Genomic DNA, 19,543 nt, shown 5'->3' with positions numbered 1-19,543 from the left:
AATGTCTCAACCTGGGACGCTTTTTAAACAGTATTGAAGGAATTTCCATCTATGCTGGACTCTTATTGGCTGCTTTTAATTCATTATTTTGTCCAAGTAATCCATAAAAATAAAAAATATATAAAAATGTAGTTTTCTAGAAAGAAATCAATATGTTGGCACAATTATATTTTTGTCCACACAAGTAATTTCAAACATTAAAAACACATTCAGATTAAAAGATTTTTAAGAGCATGAGAAACAAGTGATCCCAAACTTTTGACCGGTAGTGTACAATCTGACATTGATAATCCTATATACTGTGCATTAAAATCTCAAAGACATTTCTATTTTATTCTATTTTTAAAAATAAAGCTTTTTATAAGTCTTTTAAATGTTTAGAATCAACTATATATCACACCCAAATGTTCAAAATATTCAAACAGATTAAGTAATGTAAACTTAATTTTATAAAAAAGTTCTACTAACTTAAATATTTTAAGTTCGTGAAACACTTTTTTACTTTTGAGTAAAGTATAATGATTATTTTTGATTTACTTGACTAAAACTCAAAAATTATATTTGCTCCTTACATAATTTAAACATGTTAATTCAACAATTGGTCAAGAAGGATTTCCAATTCCCAGCATGCTTTGCATCAGACTGCATTAGGAGAGTAAATAAAAAAAATATGATTATTTTATATGTTTTTAGTAAAGTTAAAGGCTTGTTAGTGTTTAATGTTCACTTCTCTTAGATATTTAGAAGAGTTTGACATATTTTTCAGTTTTGTGGTTACCATTGTTTAGAAGAGTGGTGCATGTGCCTAGTCTCTGCGAAGCTACATTTCACCTGTAACATGTGTTATGTTACTACTAGTGAGCAGTAACTGTGCTAATGCCAGTTCTGAGATCAGTCTCTTCTTGCTCATTTTGGATTGCATAAATCAAGGTGATTGATTTATGCATATTAAGACTAAGGAATATGCAAAATAAAGAAACCGAAATAATTTAGTTTAGTTAACTTAAAAATGCAATTTTGGTATTTATTTTTATTAAGTTCTGTCTACTTAATTTCATAAAAAGGATAAATTAAATATTTAAGTCGCACTAACTAAGATTTGTTAAGAACTTTAACTTAACAGTAATCAAAATTTGAAGGTTCTGTTACTTAAACCAAGAATCTCTAAAACTCACCTTGTGACACACACACAGATTAAGCCTTACAAAAACTCTCCCATGAAAAGCTTAAGTTTGAATGATTTCCAGGCTGGGCATCAGTGCTGTCCAGCTGAACTGCAGACATTATTAGATTGGACACCCGTGGGTCTAATATAAAGTCGCGTAGTGGAGGCATTATTCTACACGGACAGACAATGGTGTCTGGGGGATCCACGGCTCCTTAAACAGTCTTTCACTCACGCACCCACATACTGTATATACAGTGCTTCTAACTGGAGCAATAACAAATTATTAATACAACATCTGATTTCATAACAACCCCTTAAAATCTCGACAGCCTTTATTCGTTAGTGGTGAAAAGACTGATCGTCGTATAGATCAGTGATTGTCAAACTTTTAGACCAAGGACCACCTTCGAGCAGCTCAGAAACAGCATCACGCTGTAACAACAAAGCCTCTTCTTCTGTAATTTTATCAGCACATCTTTTTGAATACAATCTTAAAGGGACAGTTTGCCCAAAAATATCAATTATGTTCTGATTTACGCTCATGTTTTCCCAGAACTGTATGACTTTCTTTTCTCTGTGGAAGAAAAAAGGAGGTTGTTAGCGACTTACAGCCTCCTTTTCTATTCACTTACACAGTATGGGAAAAGAACCATGAGGGAATGAAGAAACCAACTACGGCTATAATAATGACAGTATTGATTGTGGCTCAAACAGCAGTGGGGAAAGTTGACATCTGATATTAGTGGTCAGTCATACTTTAGTGTGCCGCAAGGGACAGACCAAGAAGTATGACTGTATTCTGAACTGACCACAACCAGTGTCTTCTGATTTTACGAGCTACTTTAGAAAAATACAAGCCCAATGTCACAAATTACCCACAAAGGACATATTCCTAGTTTAACATTCTTATAGACAGATCAGATTTTAGACTAAAGCTTTCTGATTGGTTGATCGAAACATTGGTCCACCATTTCCAGGAAATGTAGGAATTCAGCTAATCACGTCATGCATTTAAAATAAAATGTTTAAGCTAAATTTCACGGCATCTTTTTAAATCGCACACAGATGCAAGTGGAAGCTCTTTGTTGAGGTTAAATCGAATACACACACAGACAGGAAATTTCATTAAGGCTTTTTCTCACATTTAACCAACCAACGAACCATTGTTGATTTGTTACCATCGTAATTGAGTCTTCTGTTTCTGTGGCATGGCCTATGTGTGTGTGTGTGTGTGTGTATAAGCAGCATATATGACGAACACACTCATGGCTAGATTAGCAGTTATTGATCCTGTCATGGTCATGATGGACAACATACAAAGGTAATAGGCTTTCTGGGCACCATTAACAGCATTCTCTCTCGCTCACACACACAAAATCTCATTCCTGCTCTTTTTTCTTTTCTCCATGCATTCAGCATCTTCTCTTTACTTCTCCCTGGTCCTTTCATAAAAACCCAGCAAATCTGCTCTGACGTCTGAATACACAGTCATCTTTGAGCCTTCTGTCTGTCACGCAGTAGCACGAGGACACTCAAACTCAAACGCATTCACACACAGACATTCACAGCTGAACATACCGCCACAAACGCACAGTCATCTGTGATTCTAATGCAATTACTTCCTCTTGTTTCGATGTCTTCGTTTATCACTGATGTCGGGTGCCCTGACTCACTTTAAAAAAACAAAAAAATGATCCTTTCACACACACGCACACACACACGCACACACACACACACACACGCACGCACGCACACACACACACACACACACACACACAGAATAAAATTGTACCACACAAATAGCAGTCAGTTATACTACAATAGGAAGGACAATCTCTTTAAAGCTCAGGGCAAAAGTGCCACAAAATGTGGAACACACAGTTTGACTTCACATAAATGTGAGGTTCAAAGCAAACGAGCATAAAACAGCACACATACACAACGTACTGTAAAATTCAGGACAAAGACAGATTTGCAGATGATTAATGTTGCTGTATATGTAGTGCTTTGTGTGTGACTGACCCTTCATTCAGAGCACTTTATCTCAGTGACACAGTCTAATGATATGAACAGTCTGGCCAAACCAATCTCAAAAACACTGCACTTCATCATTCACCTCCACTCAATCCACACAGAGCAAATAAAACACCATTGACCCTAAACACACATATACTGTAGTATACCCACCCAACCCAGCTGGTAATATGCTTGGTGTCGCTTTTCAGTTTCCATTGGCTCCCAATAGCTGCTCACATAAAATTCAAAGCTCTGATGTTTGCCTACAAGATGACCACTGCCTATACTCATTAATTCAGACTGATTCACTACTCGTCAAACATCATCGTTATAGATATACTTTATTATCATGAAAATACCTGAAAAGGTTTTAAGAACAGTGATAGAATATGACCATTGGCATTTCCTTGAACTACGTTTGTAGTTGAACTCAGAGCCGTTGAAAAACAGAGTTACGACACTCGCATAGACGTCAGTTGGAAGAATGGAATGCTGAAGTAACTCGTGTCATGGAGTGACCAATAGTTCCAAACACTGCACTGAAGCCCATTCATTTCAATGTCTCCCAAACGCATTTGCTGTACAGTTGGTGAAATAACGGCATGTTTATACATTTTAACGAGTTGGCGGACATATCTTACAGTATATTTAAAGATCTTATATTCATATTACTTCCCAGACAAAATGCTGCTATAAATGTAGTCAACGTAGTATTCAATGTACACAATGTGCTAATATATTTAGAAAATTTTATGTAAATATAGTTGCTGTTGTCTGTCTAGCTAAAATCCATTCAAATAGGGAATTTTAAGCTGACTTCACGCCCTATGTTGCATGTGGCTGTGGTGCTGCTATCTTGGGAGGATTATACTCCACTGCTATTATTGTTTTGACATGTACCGTTACTTGTTTTTTTTGATATATGGAAAAATCTAAAGTGAAAAAATCAGGGGCTTTCCTGAACAACTCTTTGTAATGCTATTGCAGTTTTTAACACAGCAAGACCAATATTTCCTAATCAAACAAACAAAAAAAACACTGCAATAAGCGCACTAGCAGTGATCCTCCCAATGTAGGAATCACTTGAGTCTCAGATTTATCTGCTTTAATTCCTATAGTGAAAATAAAATACATACAACTGAGATAATTGTTGACATATAGTAACAGTACAGAGCTTTAAAGTTTAAACCACACCACCCGTGGTACAAAAACAATTAAAAAATGGATCTAGGGGTTTAAAATAATGTTGTGATCTTACTGAGATGCTATCTGAATGTAATTTTACTTTCCAGTTAATAGTTTCTACAGTTTTTTTTCCTACAAAAAATCCAAGAGTATTAAAACAAAAGAAAAATGTTACAAAAAACACCAACATATCTTACTTGATATCTTCAGGGGACTTGCCATAGGCTAGTGTTTTGTACTGACCTAGCTTATCCCTAACTACACCCCTAGACCTAACCAACACAGAAACTTTTTGCATTTTCACATAAAAACCAAGCAACAATGTAATATGATTATTAATCAATTTCCCTCATGTAGACCACTGGACAATGTAGATGCTTCCAAAAGTAACAAGATGCGGCATTGCCATTACTATAAATGCGGAGGGAACGCAACCAAAGCCACTAGAAGGCAAGCCTGCAACCTTTAGCCAAAAAAATGTAACGGCTAACGCTAACGCCCTGGCTTCAGCAGAACGCAGGAAAGGAGACCAGTCAAAGCCACTAGATGGAAAGCCTACAACCTTTAGCCAAAAAAACGTAACGACTAATGCTAACGCCCTGACTTCAGCGGAATGCAGGAAAGAGGAGACCAGAGGCTTGTTTAAATGGATGTCAATGGGTTTTGTTAGCCGTTACAGGTTTTCCAATTGGAAGTATTACAGACCCTCCCATCTCCCTATAATAAGAGTATCTTTGACGCGACGCTCAATATGGCCGCTCTAGCGAAGGAATACCCGCCTTCCAGTGAAAAGAGCCAATTGTCAATCAATAAAGACTGACTATTCGCCACACAGAGTTTCGTGAGGCGCTTGCCAACCTGTGCGTAAGCCATTAGCTAAAGTGAAAGGAAATTATCTTAGTAAATAAAAGTTATGGTACAGTTGACGTTAAGTTTAATTGTTGGTCGGAAACATGCTATGTAATTGTGATTTTTGAGTGATTTGAGAAATATCTGTTTCCCCCATTCAACTAGATAGGACTGTGGTCATGCTATGACTGAAATAGCTGCCCGGAGGCATTGCAAACATGGCCGCCAAGTGACACAACATCTGTAAACAGACTTTGGTGGGTCTCAGGTTTTATTATCCTTGTGGGGACCCACAACTAGAGGCTACACCTGACACACACACACAAGCCCTATTACACACAGACTGACACTTGATTACACGCTGAAACACCATTACACCCCTGAAAACCCATTTACACACTCAGGGGCCAAAGGAAAAAATGAAATGGCGCCCTGTCACATTTATGAACACACAGTGATTCACAGCGCGTACATTAAGCCTAGCACTAATGGTCATTTGAGGGTCCATTTAATTCAATGTACTGTTGCCCTAGCTCTCTCCCTCTCTCTCCTTCACTGACCCTTCCTCAGGCTCGTCCATCTCTTCTGTGTATGTACTGATGATTATTGCCCCTGTGGGAGAGCAGTAAAGAGCGTTAGTGTGACAGGAGTGGGATTAGGGGCTTTACATGATGACTCAGCAGACTTCACACACACAAACATATTTGCTTTTCTATTATGTTTTTTATTGACTTCTATTGTGCTTCTTTCCTACACCTAACCTAAAATCTAAACCTCACAACTAACCTTTTTTACACTCTTTTTACCCTGTACAAATACACATTCACGTATTTGTTTTAATATTATACAATAAATTGTGTATGTTTATTAAGCCGCATTCCTCATGGCTGGTCCATATAACATATAAGCAAAACGTGGCACACTCGCACAGACTCACAGCATCCCATGACCTCATGCACAGGCAACAGGCTGACCAACACAGGAATCCGCAGGCTTCTGTCAATGTACTAATGTCAGAGCCAAGACAGACCCCAGGAAAGCTGTGACAGTGTGAGGACTATGTGAAAATTAAGTATTGATTTAACAAAAGCTTTTGGTTTTTGTATTTAGAGCTGTTGAATGGCATGTGTTTGGATGTAATGCTGCTCCACTGTATCTGTATTCTCTTGAATAAAATATATAAATTATTTGAATAAGAAATATTCAAGTTTCTGTTTTGTAGGTCACTAATCATTTAAGTGTTAAAAGTTTTTCTATTAAAGTACAGATGCTCTTTGGAACAAAAATCATTATTCACAAGTTGTGGATGCCAGTTCTTCAAATGAAAAACAACTGCACATTAAACTACAAAAATTTAAAAATACACTACGGTCTCATACTTTTTAGCACCTCAGAATTATTTTATAGTTCAATATCTTACTGTTCATGGAATGCTCAGATAGCAAACAAATAGGCAGCTTGAAAGTCCAATATTTGAACAAACACCACAAACAAAGCGCAACACTGGCTCCTATTTCACCCCGCACTCTATTATTCTGTTTTTCCCAATTCTCTCACATTCTGTCTGTTTCTTTTACCTGTCTATTTTGAAAGGAAATGATGTGTAGTGTGAATGAACCAGAGATCGACTGAGAAAGGGTAGCACACACACCTACACACTATTCACCACATTTAATATGAACACAATCATCAGTCATACGTATGTGTAGGGGAAAATTAAAGTGACAGTACACCCAAAAAAATAAATTCTGCCATCATTTATTCATCCTCTTGTCATTTCAGACCTGTATGACTTTTACTCCTGCAGAACACAAAAGAAGATATTTTGAAGAATGCTGGTTACCAAAAAATGATGGGACCCATTCACTTGCATTGGTTTTCTGTCCATACATGTCCATGGGTTTTGATGTTGTTCGGTTATCAACATTGTTTGAAAAATCTTCTTTTGTGTTTGCAGAAGAAAGAAAAATTTTGGGGTTGAACTATCCCTTTAAACATTCGCCAAGCCCAAAACGCAAGTGAAAATTGTTTTGGCAAGTAAATAAATGGAATTCGTCGTCAGTGCATTCTTGACATTAAATTCAAATCAAAGTCATACAAACTGTCTACTTTAAATATCTATTACAACTCACATGCCGCCTGTAGAAAATGTGTCATCTGAGGTTTATAGGATGTTGAGAAGATTTTTTTACTTCTATCTCTGTTTCTCTTTTTTTTATTGGTGACCCTAATGCAGAAACAATTCCAAACTCACAATGTGTCAACATGTCAGGTGGCATTTCACTAAGAGACAGTGGCTGCCTTATCTTGTACATCCATTGACACAATGGTTTGATGCTTGTCACCAACATACACAAAGCGTTTGTCACAATGCAATTTTTTTGGCTGGTACATGGCATGTGTGGCACAAAGATATTTTTGGTCCCTGCATATTTTTACATATACATATTTATATCCAGACCAACCCACACAATTTACACACCTAACCAGCTATATAACCATCATCATCTTCATATCCCCAAGCTGCATTTTTGCTTGAATGGACACAGACACACACACACGGCTACCGAAAAGAGAGGAAAATGTTTTGGACGTGATTGTGTCTCATTAAAGAATCCCCTGCTGGCTTTATCCTTTCAAAAACAGCTGTCACACACACAGAGCTCAAGTGGTGTGGCAAAGCCTTCAATAGAAGCTTGATGGTGTGCAAAGGTGATTTTTAATAATCAATACAGGCAATCACTCAAAGGGCTGTCCGACAATATGCCATAATCATTCCATCTGACTTCACTTATGTTAATCATTCATTACAATATAGAAACCTCTTTTGTCTGGAGTTTTCACAAGATGTGGCAAATCTCCATTAGATCCGTCTAGCAAAAGTCATACAGTTTGGAGGATGTTTAGCTTGTGGAAAGCATTCTCAGGTATCTCTCACAGACATTTAGCAGTAATGCACTGAGAGAAAAGCCCTTTAATTGCTCTGAGGGGCGATGCAGCACAGGCATCTATTGTGCTGTTTTATAATGGTATACAATCAGCATGGCCATTATTCATGTGCAAACTTGACTCACTCACCCGTTTTCTATCTCAAATAAAGAGATTTTATTACAGCCTTTCATTTCTTCTCTCCTAACACTCACTCGCTTTTTTCTCCCTCTCCAATAACACTCCCCCGTTCACCGCCCACTAAAATGAGAGAGAAAGAGAGAGAGATAACTAAGGATAGCGAGTATGAAAGAGACCCAGACCAAGAATAATTATCAGGAGACAAGAGGAAAGCAACCTTCTGAGAAGATTCTGAGAGACAGTGAGCGAGAGAAAGAAAATAAGAACGAAAAAACAAGGAAAAGTGAGCGGGTGAGACAGAAAGAGAAGAGAAATAAAAGGAGAGAGACACAGAGGGAAAACAGGCAACGAAAAAGCGATAGAGACGGAGCAAATTTCCTGTATGCCTGCCTCATCACAACCACATGTGGAACAAGTACAATGAGCCCATGTACAAAGTGCTTTCCAGAACACACGCCGAGACAGATCCATTCAGAACAGTGCCAGGTAGAAGAAACCTCACACAAACCCGCCCGGGCTCATATACACACTAGACACCAGTTCTGTTCCAAAACCAAGTGAGCTGTCTCACCGCCTAGGTAGCATTTTAAACACCATCTGATACGTGACAGATTTTACATGCCGCTGCTAGATTATCCCTACACAGCAAAATAATTTAACGATAACAATACTAACACAATATCTATGAGATTTTATTTTTTAAAATAGTGCTTCCGGTTAAATTGAGCTTTTATTTCGGCGAATAAATCACCCTCAAAATATGAGATAGATGGCGAGTCTGTGACCATTCTGACTCTTAAAGGCATAGTTCTGTCATTATTTACTCACCCTCATGTCGTTCCACAAAAACATAAGACTTTCGCTCACCTTTGGATTTCTGACCCCCCCATAGACAGCAATGCAACAACCACACTTCACTTAAGGTGCAGAAAGTTAGTAAAGAAATTATTCAAATAGTCCATGTGACTACAGTGGTTTAACCTTCATTTTATAAAGCAACGAGTAACCTTTTTGTGCACAAAAAAAATAACAGCTTTACACAACAATTTCATATCTTCCGTGTCAGTCTCCAATGCACATTCAGGAGATCACATGGTGCATGCGTGTAGTGCTGACGTACAATGCTGGCTCCAGAGTCTGCTTCACAGGCATTGAAGACTGACACCTTGCTCAGAATTAATCGAAAATATTTTAATTGTGTTCTGAAAATGAATGAAGGTCTTAAAGTTGTGGAATGACATGAGGGTGAGTATTACAGGATTTACATTTTTCAGTGACCCATCCCTTTTAGGCAAAGTGTTAAATGGATGAAATACCACCATAGTATGTCGGGGTGTCAATCAGATTCTGGCGCTGAATGATTTATGATATTATTATATGTGTAGTATTAAAGGTGTCATGAATTAAGACATCAATTTTAACCTGAGCTTTTGTTATATAAGAGGTAATCGTATTCAAGCGCACTTGTTACTGAAATGACAACTTTTATTGACACCAGGCCCAGCGAACGCCAGGTCCTGGAATGCACCTATCTATAGGTTGAACACTGCCTCCACAGAAGAATATCAACGACTACTTCTGTAGCCCCACCCACTGGTTTGCGCATGACAGTACTGAAGTAACACAAGTGGCGCGGAACCCGAGCAAGCAATAAACATGCCATTAAAGGTGGCAAAATATTGTGCAGTGCCTGGTTGTGGAAGAACACAGTCACTGCATAACCTTCTTTCGGATTCCGCCATTACCTCACGTGGGTAAAACTTTGAGCGTTTGTTCGCTTCATTTCACTGCGGATTCCTTTGTGAACAAGGCACAGATTGACGCTGGATTTGCGGAGAGACTAGATTAAAAAGCAGTGCTGTGCCGTCAATATTGGATCCGACAGGAATGGCGCAATAATCTTATGTGAGTAAAAATATATGTACGATGCGTCACTGTTGCTTTGTTAGAGATCACTTGATATGTGCTGATAATGTGTAACCTAACGTTACTTGTCTAACGAAATTCACAGAAGGCTCCAACTAAGTTTACTATGCAAACTGCTATCCAATCATGGCAGTGGGTGTTTACTTCCAAGTCTCCAATGCGGCACACCCATTAACACCGAGCGTTTGTCTAGCCGGCCTCAAAGCCCGGGTAGAAAATAGCCTATTACTTATTGAATTTGATGTTTTTGAATGTAAAAACCACACGAACATCACAAGTAGACCTCAGACAACAGTATAAAACAATAAAAAGGGCCAGTTCATGACACCTTTAACAAATTAATATTAATTAATATGAATTAATAAAATCAAACTTATTGTCAGTATTGCTTATTGTGACACCCCTATGCCCCGAAAATGGCTCATTTGCATAAAGTTGAGCAATTATCAACTTGTCGTGTCACTAGACACGCCCACTTTCTGTGGCCAATGGTCACTGTCATGAATAAGATCATGGCGCCATATCATTACCAGTATGAATGGCAGCAACTATGTACTATACAAATACCGCCCTGCATTTTCATACTGTATATGTTTTTTTATTAACTATTTTTAAACCATTCAATACATTTATTTATATTTTTGCCTCTTCGAAATGGGATTGTCCTTTCTACAAAGAAAACATGTATTGCTACCTTATAATTTGGCTAAAAATGGGTACTTGGAGCATAATTAAGATGCCCACCTTTTTTTTCCATAACACGGAATGAGAGGAGCATGTTTATGATGCCTTAAAATGCTGCCTCCGTAGGCAGCTCGCAGGGTTTTGAACAGCACAATTGCTTTCAGCATAGATGAAACCTAAACAGCACAAACAAGTTTCTCCCTAGCAAAGATTAGGCAAGTGACACCAAAGCAAAATCAATTGATAATGACTTCATTCAATGCATCTTCTGTTTGAGGCCCAGGCTATAGCAAACAGTTTCTCTAGAAATTTTTCACCTTGACATGATGCGTCAGTTACATTCAATCATTCAGCCACTTTTAAAGTATAAAGCTCATGAATCAGTCACTGCGCTATAATGTTTGCCTTTATCTAACATGCTTCTAGTTTGAAATTCATATTAAAGAAACTAGATATTGAGTTACATTATGTAGAATCAATGTGATAATAGTTACGTTAACTATGATCATGTGTTCTCACCCAACTATCTGAAGGTTATGAGTTTGATCCTTACGTAGAGCAAAACTGAGGCTTGGCATTTATCACTAAAGACAACATATATTAGCAACATGGAGTTTTAGGGAAGGTTAAACACATACATTCACCCCAAACTATTTAAACAAACTGTCTACCATAGACAAATTTAACCAGGCCCTTAGTTCAAGTTAGCAGCAAGTCTCGACTTTTCTGTATGTTTAAGCGAGAAACCCTCTGTTTGGTGTAATATGCAAAAAGCTGCAAGAGGTCACAAACTTTCAAAGCACAAGTTTCAGTCAGTTATGTCACATGAGGTATCGGCCTTCTGTATCTGTGTATTTTTACGTGGACGAGTACATTGAGCTTAGTATCGGGCCCGTCCATCCCTACAAGGCATTCTGATGTGTGCCGCTCGCATTTGTGTTAAATATTTTATACAAAAATGTGTGTTATTACAGTCGTGAAGAACTACTGCTCGAGTCTAAATAATAATCTGGTGAACTCTTACCCTTAAACATTGCTTTCACAAAACCATCGCTTTTATGCCTCTACAGTATGTTTTAGGATCTCCCAGTCAGCTGTCTAAAACTGTTTTTCTGCAAACAGCTATCTGATACGCTCTGTCTCTCCTTACAAGATATGCTGCTATTGACCACAGCAGCATTACTAACTTTGAACTCCTAATGCACGTGTATGTTTGTACACTAAGATAGGCATGAACTATTTAAAACATGCACGGTCATACCCTGACACACAAATGTGTGGCTACTGTCTTCTGCGGCGAAACGAAATGCCAAAGCACTTTTAGAACTGGGTTCGGATTTTCAAAATGCTCTAACTTTGCTTGTGTAAAGTGAGATGGTCTTGAACTTTCCGAATAACAGAGCTTGCTTTGATAGATGCCTGTGATGCCAATTATAAGATGCTCCGATGAGGTGCGTCTGAACAGATGCTTTAACACGATCGCAAAAAGATTGTATTATTTCCTCTTTTAGTTCAAATGGCCTTTATGAATTAGATTTTTGTTTGGTTCACAAACATCTGTCCTTGTTTTTAACTTGTCCCTGTCATTATGATTGAGTAACTTGCTCACGGCTGCTTTCTTTTCTATAAGTTTTACCCTTATTCTAGAATCGTCTTGCCGGACATGCTATTTCATCTACTAAACACACTCAAGTCCTGGTTAATGAATTCCAGTGAATGCCTCACCTTAGTGTAGACACCCCAGGACAGCTCGGTCTCAATCACCATAACAACAATGCCAAACATGCCGAATATGAGGGCATAGTCACTAAGTCTCTTCCTCTTTTCGAACAGCGCCCTCCTGTGGCCCAGTTTGTAGCCGATGTTTTGATTCTTACGTTTAGAAGCTTTGGAAGCGGTCCTCCCCACCCCTCCAGCAGCACCACCCCTCCTTCCATTGGTCCCACCCGCTGTCATGCCACCCAACATGCCCCTGCTCTCAGAGAGGGCGTGGTTCTGGTGATAGATGGACATTTGATTGGCAGAGGCCTCAAGTTCATAAGAGTGCCCTTAAGGTGGATCCTCTTTCGAGGAGATAACAATCTCTGGCGGGTTCTGGGATTGTGATTGGCTATGCTGAGAGGAGGGTGCCGCACCTGGGCCGGTGCTCGCCCCGCCCTCCTTGCTATCACTGCCGCTGTCCGACTCGATGAGGTTCCTGCGGGAGGCGCTAAGGCGGCTCAGCGGTTTCATCACGCCACCGCTGTACTTGCACGAGCTCATGGCGATCTCTGTAAAGGGGTTGCTGTCCCGCCTGTGCACCAGGGGGCTGGCTTGCCTATGCTTACACCCTCTCTCCCGTTCCCTTTCTCTCTCTGTGGAGGGCGAATGAGAGGAGTAAAACAGCGCGTTGTAGACGGGCGAGGTCTCCCCGCTCAGACTATGTTGGCTACCGAGGCAGGAGGAAAGGGGCGTGCTGGTGGGGTGGAGCGCGTTGGGTATTGGCGTGGACAGCTGGGGAGTTGTGGACAGGGGTAGCTTGGGCAGTGACGCGGGTGGAAGGTTCGGCGTGGTGGGCGAAGGAGTGCCGTTGAGACGCTCCAGGCTGCTGTTGCCTCCTGTGTGATTAGAATGGTTGGCCCCAGGATAGTTGCCAGAGAGGGAGGTGTGGGAGATACCACCTGTGGGGAGGGGCGGATGTTGCTCTTCGTCCTCGTTCCCACTGAGGAGGGCCAGACTCAGAGAGGGAGGGGGATCCATGGCAACCTGGCAGTTTTGTTTGTGCTCTGCTCCTCAACTCTGGAGTTTAGGAGGAGAGAGAGAGAGAGAGAGAGAGAGAGAGAGAGAGAGAGAGAGAGAGAGAGAGAGAGAGAGAGAGAGAGAGAGAAAGACAGATGGTTTTATCTCTATTACAGAACCTAGAGGAGGCTGAAATGTCTGTAGGATGGGGACTCCCCCTTTATTAACAGAAAGACTGAAAGCATTCACTATCAACAAGTTAAGAGTTTCAATGTATGGATTTGTGCTCCAGAGGTGCATCCACACTCTATTTATCGTTCTAAGCGCTCTCTCTCGCCTTCTCTTTTCCTCTTTCTCTGACACCCCCTCCTCTCCTCTCTCTCTCTCCTTCCAGCAATATCTGTCACACAAATGCAACCAAGAGTGTCTGGATTATTGAAAAACTTGCAATGGTTAAATTATGGCCTCTGGGCCGACCTGTGACAAATACAAGACTCAATATATTATATCCCTACACTATTGAACTATTGAAGACATTGGTGAGCATTTTTATTGCGCCCAAAATTAAAAATAACGAAATAGGCGAAATCAATAAAATAAATTTACAATAAACGGTTACACTTATAATACATCACTTTGAATGTAGCCTAATTCCCACCGGCACGTTTTTTTAAAAGGCATCTTTCTGTCACTTACCTCCCGTCTGTCAGTCAATCTCCGCGCTCATACGGCGACTTCAAAAGCGGTGGGAAAATATTCCTTCACACTTTTTCTTTTTCATGTTGTCACAGTCTTGCCATCATTTCTTCTTCGCATCGTTGCCGACAAGCTTTGATTCCAGATTGAAGGTTTCGAATTACAGAAGTAAACGATCCCGTTTATTTACTGAAAAAGCCTCCCGGGTTCACGAAAGCGACTGTTGCGTTCACCATCTGCACAATGATCACAATAAATGAGGAACCTAAAATTCGGGAAAAGATGTTTTTTAACGCCGCTGAATATTTTAGAAGATATATCCACTCGTTGCGTTTATAACTTCGCAAAGCGTAATCGGGGCTCTATGAAAAACATCGATCTAACATAGGCATATGTGGATGAGTAAAGGTAAAAACTAACATTAGCCTGACATTATGTCTAGAAATGGATGCATATCCTCTAGCTCTCATTCTGACAGCACGTCTCTCATTCTCTCTCCTCTCCCTCTCAACTTCTCTTTTGGGCTCCGTCTCTCCGCCCTGGTCCCTCCTCTCTGCTCCTTTCATTGGCCAAACATCGCAGAACAAAATAAATAAGATATGATTAAACTACAGATAAAATAAAATTTAGTTAAACCACCTGCCGCTCTTTTTTCCTACTTTCCAGCCACAAAGACTCTTCAAAAATAAATTAAAATTAAATTAAACAATAATAATAAGAGATAATAAAAGAAAACTATTTTAATTATACGAATATAAAAATGATAATAAAATATAATAAACTGTTGTGTTAAGATAAAATAAAGATTTATCAAGTAATTTGTAACATAAACATTTAGCAAGATTATCGCTGTATAGATGTAATCCATACGCCCTTAAAATATCAGTTTCTGGGGAAAAAAACAGTGATTTATGGTCTAAAATCATAACCATTGTGTTTTGTATGTAGGATCACCCCTTACAAGGCCTTTGCTTCTCTTGAACACATGAGATTTAAGCAATAACCCCGCAGTCTGCACTGTGGTTTAGTTCATGACATCATTTGTCAATTTCAGCATAGATGAAACCTAAACAGACAGCCGTCCTAACCCATCAAAGTCCCATCAACAGGTGGTACAGCCAGCAAGCAGGCATAAGTGTCCCTTTGTCTCTGGAACCGACACCTGTCACCGTGCAGACACGTCTGTCGATACCAATGTAAAAGAAATTTGACAAGTTTGTATTTTTTAAGATATGCTTGCTGACAAAACTTCAAATGACAACGTTTGCATCCGCTGTTTTTATGATAATCTGGGGAAAAAATAAAACCACAGTCACCTATTAAGCAGATACCGCTAACCTTCACAAATGCATGGTATGAAGGTTGTCTGAAAAAAAAACGTGAAATGAAACTGCTTAATTGAGTTTCCAGGTAAAAATGTCTCATCTCTTTGCTATCTCATGGCAACAGCTTCCTCTCCATCATGTCATTATGTTCTCGTTCTGGTAATGACCACGTTAAATCCTACATTTCTCGCTGGCTGCCGGCCCCTTAAACCGGATATAGAAGGATGACGCTCCATTAGCGTGGACAGAGATTTTATATGACAGGTATGAATAAATTACACATTTATGTCACCTGGTGATTATTTCCCCGGATTTAGGGGCTGTTACAGCACAAGCCATACGTTTCCCTGTGACATCATCGACAACAAGCACAGTCATCATCTACACAGTAGTCATGGAGATGATGAGGGTCACATGTCCATGTATGTATATGTGTATCCAGACATATTCTCGGTATAATATAATCTAAGGGCACAGCAGAGGGTTAGTTCCCCAGCAGTCAATCCAGATATATTAAAACAAAAGCACAGAGCGGAAAGTGAGAGGATCAAAGACCTGACATACGATTAAATGAGAAATGGAATGACAAAATATCAAAGGGAGAGACAGAACAAGAAGCATTAAGCAAGAAAAGACAGATAGTTGAGAGTTATAGCTAAGGGGCAGCAGAAAACCAGCAACTACTGTATACTCCCCCACCCACCCACCCTATGGAAAGGTCAAAGGTGACTGCATGGGGCATAGCTGTCCAGTTACAACTGAAGAACAAAGAAGTGAGCAATGACAAGCGACAATGAGAGATGTTCATTATTGTGTATAAAACAGCTTTATAAACAAATAGCTGATGTGAACCTCAAAATGAGGATTTCTATCTTTTGTCCATGAAACGATGGCCTTCAAACGCTAGGCACATTTCACACATAAAGTGACATCTTTGGTTTGTACCATAGTAGTCAAAAGAGCCACAGAGCGGTTTGCTTCTCTACATTCTTCAAAATATCTTCTTTTGTGTTCAGCAGAACAAAGAAATTTATAAAGCAATTTTTCCTACTATGGTGGCCAACGGTGTTTGGTTGTTGTTTGGTTACAAGCGTTCATCCAAATATCTTTCTCCGAGTTCATCAGAACAAAGAAATTTATTCAGGTTTGGAACAACTCAAGGGTGAGTAAATGAAGACAATTTTCAAGTCATTGAAAAAAAAGTCATTGACATTGGAAGCGGATATTTAACTTTTAAAACAACGAAAAGAGGTAGGAATGGACTTATTTTGTAGAAAACAACCTAATGAAACAGATTATGTAGCATTTGTGGCTAAGTGTAATGGTGGGATGCAGTTATTAGCTTAGATATTCAAATGGATGTGTTGTTTGTTTACAAATATCAATTTCATACATCATAATTCATTCGACTTGCATTCGATCTGTGGTAAAAAATATCAATAAATCCAACTGGAGATCTATATGCTGTAGAATAAGAGCTTTCATTTGATATATAACTTGACCATGTTGGACATATTTGAGCGTTATGACTTACATGATTTTAAAGGGGCTATGACATAGGGATTTTATGTACGATAAATGCCAAAATGGTGCACTTTTCCAGAAACTAGAGACTCTAAGCTTTCAAATGATACCTCATATGATAGTTAAAGTTACAGAAATACATGTAAACATTAAGGGAATACTTTTATGATGTAATTTGGGGAGTTTAACAGGAGACGCAGAACCAGTAGAAACAGAGACATTACATACTGAAGACCATGGAGAAGCAAATCTTTTAAAAAAGGGTGAAATGTGTTATGTTGCTTTCAGTCTTTCTGGCAGTGAAGGTTATGGGCAACACTGAGATAGGGAGATAGCGACACCAAACAAGTTCTTTTGTTCCTTTTGTGAGGAGAAAAGGTCAGCCTCATTCCTAAAGGACACCTCTGAAATTGTGTATTACATTAGGAGACAATGACAAATGCTAGAACACACACACTGTGAAGAACCGTTTGTAGCTCCTTATTTTAACAGTGTATGACAAAACAGTAACCACACTAACGCCACCATTTTCTCTAAATACCATAAAGTCTGCATTGACCAGAGAGAATGAGATCTTTACTGTTCCTTGATCTCATTCTTATTTTAAATTGCACCTCTCACTAACAGATGCGTAGGCCCAGCACATTTGATTCACGAGTGTTTGTGAAGGGGATGCTGCGTCCACGTGGGCCATAAAATTCCCATTTCCACCTGGACCAACTAACTTGCACACAGAACCATCAATGCTAATCAATAGTGGAATAACATCACTCAGTGGGCAGCGATGAGAAAACAAACCCACTTTATTTACTGCAAATGTGAACTCAGCAATACTACACTTCAGCTATGCATCATCTGTCCATCCTAAACACACAAACGCACTTTGTTCTCGAAGTCAGTGGGAGGCAATGGTAAAACTCTGTGACCTCTATGACTCAGTGGACATGCTACCCTCATGCAGTGTTTTAAAATGATCAGTACTTCTCTGATGCAACTACATCAAAGTGAGCGCCAGGTTACTAATCGAGTTAAAACCCATCATTCAATTCCATTCCATTTCATTCAATACATTTCAATCGCACTTTTAGCAATATTGCCTGGACTATTCTGCTAGCTGCGGACTCAAACACATTTATATGAAGCAAGCATGCATAAAAGTTGATTTAAAAAAATGACATTCAGACAAATAGGATTAATGATAATATTGATGTTTTATTAAATCAAATATGAGTACAATGTTTCTGGCTTAAATTTACCACTGTAAATTCTTTCACCGGTCCACTCGATTCATCCTCTCACACAGGCTTTCACATTCACCCGCACTGTCTTGTCTGAGGGTAATGAGCAAAAGCGTTAGTGCGACTGACCGAGAAACTTGAGAGTACAATGAGAGCCACATAAAAGGGGTGAGAGTATAGGAGTTGGAGGAAGCAAGAAATAAAATGAAGAATAATAAGAAAATGGAAGACAATAAGGAAAGTGAATGACAGACAGTTAAGAGTGTTAATGATGGAGGGCCGAGGAACAGAGAGAGAGAGAGAGAGAGAGAGAGAGAGAGAGAGAGAGAGAGAGATAGAGAGAGAGACAGATGGACACAAACAGACAGACAGAAAGAGAGAGGGGGGGTGCCACAGTGACGGTCTGGCACTATGTCAAATGCTTTGCCTTAGATCCCATTAAACTATGAACACACACGTTGCGTATTCCCTTTCCAGAAATCCACATCGACAACCTAGGAGCAAAAGCAACACAACGACGACACACATTTTGTTCACTATCATTCTCTCTGTCTGACAAACACACTCGGACAATATCTCTGTCCATTAATGGTTCGATACTGGTGCTATATTACACTCTACACCATATCACCCGGTCTCGCCCAAATGTTCTGTTCAGTCTACATTCCCCTACTGTTCTAACCTGAAGGGAATCATTGGACTGCATAAAACAAATATTACTATTTTTATCTTGTTTTCCAGTACAAATGTTTAAAAGTTTCTAAAAGCAAGATACATTTACTTTACAAGCAAAATGACATAAGATATTAAATATATTTTTTCTGAAAAAGTATAATTAAAGGGATAGTTCACCCAAAAATTAAAACTGTCATCATTTACTCAGCCTCCGAACAGATCTCATCCCCCATTTACTGCCATAGTAGGGAAACTAAGTACTATGGGAGTCAATGGGGGATGAGATCTGTTTGGTTACTATGTTTAGCAGAACAAAGAAATTTATACAGGTTTGGAACAATCTGAGGCGGAGTAAATGACAACAGAATTTTCAACTATCCCTTTAAATTTCTTGAATTAAGTTTTGACAGATTTGACTACTGAATTGACTGGTGACAGATATTTTAGCTTGACTATTTTCTTCTCAAGTA

General features: G+C 39.2%; 1 protein-coding gene across 1 annotated transcript in view; it reads right to left on the bottom strand.

The window, feature by feature from the left end:
* Positions 1 to 14,811, bottom strand: part of kcnn3 (potassium intermediate/small conductance calcium-activated channel, subfamily N, member 3) — a 46,981-nt gene extending 32,170 nt beyond the window's left edge. The window contains 2 exon segments of the mRNA XM_057340002.1: positions 12,623 to 13,675; positions 14,312 to 14,811. Coding sequence (XP_057195985.1) covers positions 12,623 to 13,636 — 1,014 coding nt within the window. The 5' untranslated portion in view covers positions 13,637 to 13,675; positions 14,312 to 14,811.
* Between the last annotated feature and the right edge of the window lie 4,732 nt (positions 14,812 to 19,543).

This window comes from Triplophysa rosa, linkage group LG8 (assembly GCF_024868665.1).
Source record: "Triplophysa rosa linkage group LG8, Trosa_1v2, whole genome shotgun sequence".
NCBI classification, from domain to species: Eukaryota; Metazoa; Chordata; class Actinopteri; order Cypriniformes; family Nemacheilidae; genus Triplophysa; species Triplophysa rosa.
Note: the sequence above shows the minus strand (reverse complement) of the source record. Positions and strands in the feature narration are given on the sequence as shown.